This window comes from Apis dorsata, unplaced genomic scaffold, assembly GCF_000469605.1.
Source record: "Apis dorsata unplaced genomic scaffold, Apis dorsata 1.3 scaffold_68, whole genome shotgun sequence".
NCBI lineage: Eukaryota > Metazoa > Arthropoda > Insecta > Hymenoptera > Apidae > Apis > Apis dorsata.
The window spans coordinates 49,921-59,998 of record NW_006263366.1 but is presented as its reverse complement, the minus strand read 5'-3'; the positions used below and the strand labels follow the sequence as shown (position 1 = coordinate 59,998).

The window sequence follows — 10,078 nt, the reverse complement described above, 5'->3', positions numbered from 1 at the left end:
AATTCGAAAATATTCGAAGAACGTTTAAATGCGGCGGCAAAATCCGAAATTCGAAATTTGCATTCATTCCTCCACTGGTGACATAATTTTATTCGAGGCAAGCCATCCAGGATAATGAATTTCTCGANATTTTCATTCCCCCTCTTTTTTCTTCCTTTTTTTCACGTATCTTTAATTCGAAAGTATTCGAAAAATGTTTAAATGCGGCGGCAAAATCCGAAATTCGAAATTTGCATCCATCCCCCTCGGTGACATAATTTTATTCGAGGCAAGCCGTCCAGGATAATGAATTTCTCGGATGGGAACGAAATACGCTTAAGAAATTCCCTTTCGCCATTTTATAAAACCGATATCGTGGCGCACGGTTCGCCGAAGGGCTCGATTTCCATCGATTTCCTAAATAAAATTACGAAATAAAGGAAAAAAGAAGAGGAAATGAAAAGAGAGAGGGAGAGAAAGAGAGGACAAGAGGAGATATCGATTAAAATCGGAGCGTTTTGTTTTGTTGTTCAGGCACGGTTGGGAGGACGGGAGAGAGTGCCTTCTGAAGACCATCTGCGAACTCGCGGAGACACCGTTTGCAAGGACGCGTCGTGACGTCCTCGAGGAGGTGATCCACTTAATTTTAACGTAAGTTGGTTCCGACGAATCGCGCTTTGACTCGTGTACTTTCCGAAACGAAGTTCATTTCTCGAGGAGCTTCCGGTTAATGAATTCCGTTGGAAGTCTCTAATGGCTGTCCTGCCCGCTTACGACGAAGTAAGACGACGGTGCCTCGCGTAACGAAGCACGAATACACCGAGATAATGCAGTAAAATCCATGTTCCAACCGGGCGTGGCAACGTTTAACGATTTTGTTCTACGATTTTTCCATTCGCTTCTTTTCTTTTCTTTTTTTTTTGTTATATTGAGAGTACAACAACGACCGACACGTTCGATCGACGAATTATTCCGAACTTCGGTCAGCATCATTTTCTTATGCAAAATTTTTATTTTACGATTACGTTCGGGTAAAAGAATCCATCGAAAGTTTTCAATAGCTTTTCGAAATATAACCGGAAAAGGAGGAGAGCAAGGTTGGAAATTTTTACACGCGGGAAAATTAAAGATTGGACGAGCGATATCGTTAATTTAGCGATCGGGGGAGGGAAATTGGAAGGGTTAAAGGGCGGTGGTAATGCAAGGGTGGAATCGAGTTAATGGTTGATCGATGATGGAACGAATGATTGGCCGAGCGATCGGAAACCGGGCAGGAATTCGCCATTCCGGCCGCGTACTCGAAGGAAATTGCAACCGAGCCAGTGAGCGGCTACTTTAATTGCGACCAAGTTAGGCGCGTGCATTAAGCTTCTAATGGAAGGTGTTTCGCGTAGGTTTTCCCTTTGTACACACACGGCTCGTTGGCTGGAAATTTCTATCGACGTAATCCGCAACATCCCTCGAAACAATTGCCGGGTAATGCGCGTCGAATATCAACAATATCTCTTCGGTTTATCCACACTGGCACAATTGCGCTTTCCTTCGATCGATCCCCCTCCCCCTTTTTTTATCGCCAAACAATTTCTCCTTTCTTCAAAGTTTGCAAATGTTTCAAAAGTTCGAATTTTTCGTTGGAATACCCTCCATATCCTTATCTATCATAGGATGCTTCGAGATCCAAACTTTGCTTTAACTTTGCTTTCGTATATTTTCATACTACGCGTTTCGAAAAAGTTCGTCATCGTTTACGAGCGAAGCATCCTGTGATTCGAAAGAGATCGCACATTTGTCGCGTGAGAACACAGGTGAGAACCGCGTTGAAATTTCTCAATTAGGCCGAGCGAGGACTTGCCAGATTCGGTTAACTCCACTCGCCGGATCGTCGACCACTCGTACCGAGATGCGGAACTATTGGGAAGATCCGGAGGCGACTGCATCCTCGCCTATCCCGATTGCACCGAGTCACCCCTCGAAACGTTCACGGAGATCGCGTCCCCCTAGGGGAAATGGGGGAACGCGACATTTCGACGACATTGATTTCGCCGAACTTTGGAGCCCCTCCCTCTCGCTGGAGCGATCGATCGATTCCAACTCGATGGACAACATTTGTCGATGATCCGATTTTGAAAAAACTTTTTTCACAAAAATACGGCGTTATATTATTCACAGCGTGAGACGAATCGATCGTTCTCTACGTTTCTGTATACCTTCCGGATACAAGACGTCTCGGAGGAGAGCGTATGGGAGAGTGACTTTATCGTAAAAGAATTTATTACGGAGGGGTTTGGACGAGGGGAGTAAGGAATGGTGGCGAGAACACAGTGCTAAGTAAATTTCGTTGTAAGCGAGAGCTGCCCTGGAAAGCTCTACGTTTCAACCACTTCCTTCCTATGATATAATTCGCAATAAAAGAGCTTTTTATAATTATACACCAGATACTCACTTAATCTCGCTTAATCTCGAGATATTATCACTTGTTTCCTTTCTAGGACGATCGACTTGTTGTCAAGGGGAACAAGAATCCTTGAAGAGTTATTTTGTATAATCCTTTTTTTTTTTTCCTCTTCTTTTTTCTCAAGAATTTATTAGACAAACGTGAACGATTCGATCGGACATTTGTTCGATATAATATTCGCGAGTAGGTCAGACTTTTCAGCTTGCGATGAAAACGATGGAAAGATGGACGGAAGGAACAAAAGTCCTAAGTAAATTTCGCTGTTGATGCTCGTCCTAAAATAGAAACATCCCTAACGCGTCCACCACCCCTATTTCTTTCAATACCGTTGTTTGTCGCCATTTTATTCCAACAACGATTCATCGCGCGTTCCGCGTTTGTCTTTCGACGACGTATTCCGATAACGTTTCACAGCCTCGAGCCCGTCCGTGTATCTTTGAAAAATAGAGATCCTCCTCGAGTAAGATACGTTTCGTATTCTCGAAGAATCCACTATCGAGAAAATTTTCTTGCATCGACTCGTTATCGACCACGACGGATCGAGAGATATTATAACAAGGAAACATCAACGTGATTTTCATCACTTCCTCTTTCTCTCCCTCGTAAGAGAGAATACTTCTTACTATCTGGGAAGAGAAGCTGGAAATTTCACCTGGCAACTTTGTTCGCTCTGTTGGAAAGACTACTCTTCCCTCCTTTTGTTTATATATTTCAGTTCCCTTTTGTCACGCCGGAAGCGGAAGTTTGGGATCTTATCCTTGCCGAAACTTATTTCGCGAGTTGTCCCAAGTTTAAGCAATCCTTCTCTCTCTCTCTTTCTCTCTTTTGACCGCGATTATACGCGAGAAAGACAAGACGTGCTCTTCTCTCTCCTCTTCGAGAAGCATTGAAGGATGGAGAGAGAAGAGTCTCGTCGATGATTCGCTCATTCCGTTCGATTCGTTCTTTTTAAAAAACGATGTTTTTATTGGCGTCGGGAAAAATGGACGCGAGGAGAAGTAGTAAAGTAAAACGTCAACGACCTTAAAGATCGGTTTGAAGGAATGGTCGGTTTGTTTTCTTGTCTCGTTAACGAAACGGAGAAGTGACGATTGAAACCGGTCGTCGACGAGGAGAGAGAGAGAGAAGAAGAGGAAAAGGGATGGGCGGGCCGGTTGTCTAGCAAAGACGGAAAATTAGCTCGTCCGACCGAACTACAGTCGGTCGTACGAACCTTCTTGGAGCGCAACTATGCTCCTATGAGTTGACAGATGATACGTTAATTTCGCCGGAGTGGGTGGGCAAGTTTGAGAAGCCCCGGCCAGACTTGTGGCCTACGAGTTTCGAGTTGCAGCGTGCATTTGTGCCTCGCCCAGGGGAAGGGGAAGAAATTACGTTCGAGATAGGGTGAGTTGATCCATTAATTTTCGTGCAATAGTTTTAGTTTCACTTTTTTTCCTTTTTCTTTTTATTAACCCTTTGCTCTCCAACTGACTCTCGGCCACCACTGGGATTGTTGCGGCGACAATATTTATTTATGTTTGATTTTTTTAAAAATATCGCTTCATAAATAGGTTCCTCTTTACGTATAATCTTATGAGGTGTAATCTTATCTTATAAGTAATTATCTTATGATAATCTCGAGGCCATCGAACGCACCAAACGCGTGGGACTGAGTCTGGAGTTGCTGGTTCGACCGAGCGAAACAGGAGTGCAAAGGGTTAAAAGTTCTTCAATCTCATTTTTCCTCTTCCACGAAATAATCGAAGAATTATCGGATCCAGCAAGAAAGAGGAAGTGTAGCGAGATTCTCGATCAAATTGTCGATCGATCTTTTCCATTTCCAGGCGATCGAAGGAGGAGAGACTTGGAGGAGGAAATAAGGGGCGACGATGTTTATTCGGACGAGGGTGGACTGGAGATTGTCGTTGCTGTTCCTCGCGACAATGGGACGGATCCAGGCGAGCGAGAAGGGGGAAGTTCGAGGGAAGAGGCAGGCCTTGTATCCACCGCCCCTCGTTTATCCTCTCGGTGGTGTTTTGAAGGTATTTATCCGTGCTTGGACGTAGGCAGCGATAAAACTTAATAATAATCGCTTCGTCCTCTTCGAGGCTGATGGGATTACGCGAACACGCCTCTCCTCGTTCCACGAGGATTTAACTCGCGCGCTAATTTGAGTAACAGCATCGTTGGCGCGCCCTCTTCATTGGATTGGACGGGGCGCGAATCCTTCGTTGAAATAATTAATCAGCTAAGCGTCTGATGATCAACTTTTCGAATTATCGAAAGTTAGTCGTAGCGGTGTCGAGCGATGGTTCAGATTAGTATCCAAAAGATAAATAAAACGAAAAACGCGTTTCGTTTCGTCTCTCAAGCGCATAAATGTCGCTTGTAACTTGCTTCAAATTTTGTTGTTTCTTTTATGGAGAGGGGGAGGGTCTGTTTTTCGTTGTCCGTCTTTGATTTATTATGAGAGGTTATGAGAAGAAGAAAGATTTTTTTGGGAGGGAAAGTTAATTAGAAATGAGGGGAAGCAACGATTAATTTTCGTTTAACCGAGATGACGGAAAGGGATATCTTGAAATGGTTGAGAAAAAAAAAGAGAGCAATTTTGAAGGGATAAGAAAGACAACTCTTGTCTCTAAAAATATAATAATATTTTTCTGAATATTCTTTGTTCGAAAATTCGAAAATAAAAAATCGGTGGAGAGAAAAAACGCGAAAGAGATTTCCCTCCTCTCGCCAATTAACGTCTCGGATGTCGTCTCCGTCACGGTACGGAATTAATTAGCAGTTGGCCGGTCGGAGGATCCCTCCTCGAGGAGGTGGACAAGGACAAGGAAACGGAATACGAGCTAAACAGAGAATTTGTTTGAGGGAGTTTAACGCCAGTGTCTTAGTTACGAGTCTTAGTCAGGAATTTATGGATGTATTCGCTTGCATGCTTGGAAGGAACGTTGGAAAAAGGGTAAAAAAGGGAGAAACGAGAAGGCGCTGATAATTAACTTATTCTTTTATTTATTTGTACCTTTCCCCCCTTCCTCTTCCTCTCCGATTTCTCGTCGAACGCGCGATCGATGCTTCGAAATCGGAAGGATCATCCCCTTTTACGATTCGGTATTCCAAATAAAAGGTAAAAGAAATTGGAAACGACGAGGTCCGGGTGACCGAGCGCGGATGGCTCTCCTTGTGGATTTCGACGTCACCACGGTTTCCACGGTGTAAAAGTGTTTGATTAGCAAATTTCCAAGCAACAGGAACGACTATAAGGCAAATATTTGGACGTTCGCCTTGGGGAGAGGCGGGAAACTGGCGTGAAATAAAATTCAGCCCGGTTTCTGGGTCAGTATGTATCTAAACAGGCGGAGCTGCACTGCGTCAAAAGCGCAGCTTCAAAGTGAGAAAGAAAAAGGAGAAAAGTGGTGGAAAGAAGAGAGTTTGGGCGACGTTGAATTACTTCCATGTCTCTTCGCTTGGAAGGGGAGGGCCTTGAAGCCTTCCTTCTACCTTATCACCAGGACAATTACGAAGTTGTAGCACGCGTCGTTTCACTTTTGTGCCGGACGAAAACGGGTCTCGAAAACACCGAGTTGAATTTATTTAACCATCCGTTCTCCGCGAAAACTCCTCTTTTGGATCTCGCGTGTCACGCAACAACCTTTCAATGGGGACGTGCAGCTCAATGGGAGAGACGGGGAAAGGTTGGAAAGACGGTTGGATATTTACGTGCACAAAGCTGCACGATGAGTGATCTCGAACGAACGATGTTCACGATGAACGCGAAGTGAGAACTTCAGGGAGGGATGTCATCAACTTCTCGCCTGAATATCTCTCGCCTGATTTTAAGAGAGAAAAGGACTTTCTTTTTCTTATCGTGAAAGAAAGAAAAATAAAACATTTACGTTACGCTAGAGATAATGCTCGAGTACGTATATACAAAGTGATAATAGAAGAAGAAAAGAGAGAGAGAGAGAGAGATGGAAACTAGGAAACGTGGGAGGAAGAAAGGTAATTCAGCGACGCCGTAATATCTTTTCTTGGAAACGAATGAGGGTTAAGCAGTATTCGAAAAGTTGAGATCTAGCCAAGGTGAGCTTCAAATTTTCCTTCCACCAGCACTTCTTTCTTTCTTTCTTTCTTTCTTCCTTTCTTTTGTTGGACTTTAACATAGATTGTATTCCCATCTTCGTTTTCGTGGAAGGTATAATGTAAAAATCATCATGGGAAACACAGCGGTAGGGGAAGTCATTTTTGTTGCACGTTTGATTCCGTTTCCGCTAGTTTTTTCATTTCATTTCACGCGCGCCAGATTTATCTCTGTTCGGGAACCACTTGAAAGGGAAGAAGAAAAAAAGAGAAAAAGAAAGGAAAACTATCCGGTTTCTTCTTCTTCCTCCTCCTCCTCCTCCCCTTTATTTCTCGGCCGTGTAAATTCTTTACACTTGCAAAAGTTTCACTTCTCGCGATTCGCGAAGTGGAACTTCTTTTGATAATTCTTTCCGATAATCGCCGCCGCGAATGATTTATAAACCATTCTCCAAGTTCCAAGTGCTTAACGTAATTATAACTCGATTATTTCCTTATATAATATTTTCATACTTTCGAGGATCGAAGCAAATCTCTTTTAATTGAAAACGATATAATTTCGACGGATTCCCTTTCCCTTTTATTTATTTCTGAAACAATTCATTCTTTCTTCTCGATTCTTTTCCATTACGTAATTATTCGAAACATTTTTATAAAATCGTAAAATTGGATTACGTTCACTTGAGGATTCTACGTACCCTTTCGCGGGTGGGGAAATAATAATAATAAGGGAATATGATCGATTGTTAAAATTTGTTTCCAAAAAGCACACTGAAACTCTGAAACAGTGACTGAAACTCGCTTATTTATTCGCGATTATTTCTCGTTAAGCTCGTTGTAGGGTTCGCGATGCCGGTGCAGGTCTCGGGCCAGATTTTGTCATACGGCCAAAACATTCAGTTTCAATACATGTTGCCAAACAACGCCACCTTCTTCACCAACTACTTCCAAGACGCGTCACGAAGACGACGTAGAGCGAGTTGGAGCGAGAGGGTCCCTGTATACGACATTCTTCAACGTGAACTTGACATGTAAGTGCCTCTAACCTAGAATCTCTTCGAATCTTGCACGAATCTCGAATGATGGATCGAAGATGAGAAATAATAATAATAAGAAGAATATGAGAAAAAATATTTTTCCACCGAATAAATAAAAAATAATTTCTTCGATTAATCAACATCTTCGATATCTTGGATTTGTATAACGACAAAAGATTCGTAACCGAGGGGATATTAATAATTCGAAATGTTTAAAATTCGAGTTAATAATGGACGACGCGATTTATCGTTTCGTCGCCTTTGTCATTTTTATCGCTTATTCATAGTTAATAATTAATTCAACGACGACTCTTTTACGATTGAAAATATTTTACCCGAAATGAATGTATAACGCGTTATGTTATCGTTCCGTGTAGGTTTGATAAATAATTAACAGAGCGCGCACGAACAATTCAGATATATAAATTCTATTAGCTTGTAATGCTTAAATTTAATCATATACCAACGAGATAATAATGCATTTAATCGTTGACGATATAATAAACGTTTCGATTAGATTGTTGTCTAATGTATATCGTGCCGATTTCCACCGGATTATTAATTATTAACGATCGTTTCCAGGCGTAACGTGGATGGAAAAGCTTGCTTGAAGAAAAATATCTGCGAAGCGGCATCGACATCGTTGAAGGACGAGGGATTGGTCGGCGAATTGTTGCACTTGTTGTTAACGTAAAACACAATAGAATTTTTTTTTATTAAAAAAATGGATTGGAACTTGGCCCCAAAAATTCTTCTATCCCTAGCGAAAAGATAGAATAAATAAATGTAATAATTAAACGAATAAGAATTTTCGGGGACGGGGTGTCTTTCCACTTTCAATCGCTCGTCGAGACGAAATTCATGGATTCGAAATGGTATTTTCGTTTCAGACCGGACGAGGGAGACGCTTTCACGATGGACTACGAATATTTAGAAGCGGCCACGTTCGGAAGAAGGGGAAATAATTGCTCGATGATTTATTCCACGTGTCCTCCTGGCCAAGGAATTCTAGACCGAATATCCACGATTTATTGAGTATCGTGACAATAAGATGTTACCGTTGTACATTATACACACAATATCCATCATTATTCGTTCGAGCGCACTCTCCTCAACGCCTCCATTTTCTTCCTCGACCTAGTTGCATCCGGCTCGCGCCCGGGTTACGGCGCTACGCTTCTCTTCTCTCTTCTCTCTCTCTCTCTCTACTTTTTTATCAACCAAACCTTGCTGTTCTCATCGTTACATAGCATCATTGCTATGCAATAAACGAGTTGGCACTTTTTATCGAGAATTTTCCTGTTGATTAAGAATGCCAATGAAATAATCTCATTTCTCGAAGCATCCGTTTATTAAACACGACACTCTTTGATGGATCCATACCACCGCTTCTCTATCGAGTTCGTTTAATCGTTAATCGTTTTTTGGTCTCGCATTGTGTTGAAGAAGAGATTAATCGACGAAGAGATGGAGGGAAAAGAAAAAATATATTTATATATATATATAGAAAGAGAGAGAAGGAGAAAAGAAAACTTCGTACTTTGGCTACAGCTTCGAGATTAGATTCATAAATATGTTGGGGAGAGAAGATAGGTGTGCGTAACAATACGCGGGATAATTTGTTATTAAATCCCGAGTTTTACGAGTATTTTGGATGCGCGCAATGGAGTTATTTCAACCGGAAGTTAAACCCAAGGTAGGTCGGTTTAAACAAAGTTGATTTAACCAGGGCGATGTTATGCGGAAACTAAAACACGCGAATTTTCTTATCTCAACATCAACATCCTACTAACTTTTTTTCGTCTTTGAAAATCCTCGTACTTCCCTCTATTTCTTCCATTTTCTCTCTCTCTCTCTCTCCAAATCGTGTGTAGTTGACTGCATTTTCACTCGCGCCAGGTTTAATGAACCGTTCGAATAAGCGTTCGTATATGTACAGAGAAAATACGGATTTTCAAAAAGACACGAAACGAAACGAATTCTTCTTGCTTCTCCCTCTTCCATTCTACGATATTCTTCGATTCGTTTGATTGAATTTGTAAAAAAAAAGAAAAAAAAAAAAAATATCAAATAAAAATTTCTCTTCGCAATTACATTCGTTCGATTCGTGTTTCGATCGTTCGAATATAACCATATATTTCTCGAATATCGAATATCGAAAAACAAGGCAATCGAAGAACAATTTGATAAAGTTGGAAGGGAAAGGGAAAGACCAAGAGCCAAGGCGATCTCTCTCTCGACGAATAGGGGGGAAAAAGTCGTTAGTGGCCGGTCGATGGGGTGAGGGGGAGGGGGCAAAGCACCGTTATCAATAACCAAGAGGAACTCTGGTTCCGCCCAACGTCTCAATCCCGTCGGGCGAAGATTCGTGCAAGACGAGGCGAAGGATATTCGGTGCAAGCCGCAAGTTGGAGATTTTTGGCCGAGTGCCCGCCATCCATTGATTATGCGATTGTTGTTCCGGGCCATCCTCTGTCTCACCCTCATTACCGCGGCCCAACTTGTGACCAGACCCGCCAGATCTTTGTCGTTTCGGAAGGGC

General features: G+C 42.2%; 2 protein-coding genes across 5 annotated transcripts in view; both read left to right on the top strand.

Moving 5' to 3' along the window:
• The window catches only part of LOC102676454, a 14,069-nt gene extending 5,428 nt beyond the window's left edge, over positions 1–8,641 (top strand). Inside the window, exons 2-5 of the mRNA XM_006609985.2 lie at positions 4,274–4,458; positions 7,331–7,530; positions 8,119–8,226; positions 8,427–8,641. Of these exons, the coding sequence (XP_006610048.1) occupies positions 4,306–4,458; positions 7,331–7,530; positions 8,119–8,226; positions 8,427–8,571 (606 nt within the window). The 5' untranslated portion in view covers positions 4,274–4,305 and the 3' untranslated portion in view covers positions 8,572–8,641. The remainder of the gene's footprint in view (positions 1–4,273; positions 4,459–7,330; positions 7,531–8,118; positions 8,227–8,426) is intronic.
• Positions 1–10,078, top strand: part of LOC102675985 — a 27,143-nt gene that overhangs the window by 12,849 nt on the left and 4,216 nt on the right. For 2 of the 4 annotated variants that reach the window (XM_006609984.2, XM_006609983.2), the window contains exons 3-4: positions 514–630; positions 1,815–2,406. In XM_006609984.2, the coding sequence (XP_006610047.1) occupies positions 514–630; positions 1,815–1,980 (283 nt within the window). In that variant the 3' untranslated portion in view covers positions 1,981–2,406. Of the gene's footprint in view, positions 1–513; positions 631–1,814; positions 2,407–9,005; positions 9,233–10,078 lie in introns of those variants that run through there. The other 2 variants (XM_006610102.2, XM_006609982.2) reach the window with 2 other exon arrangements.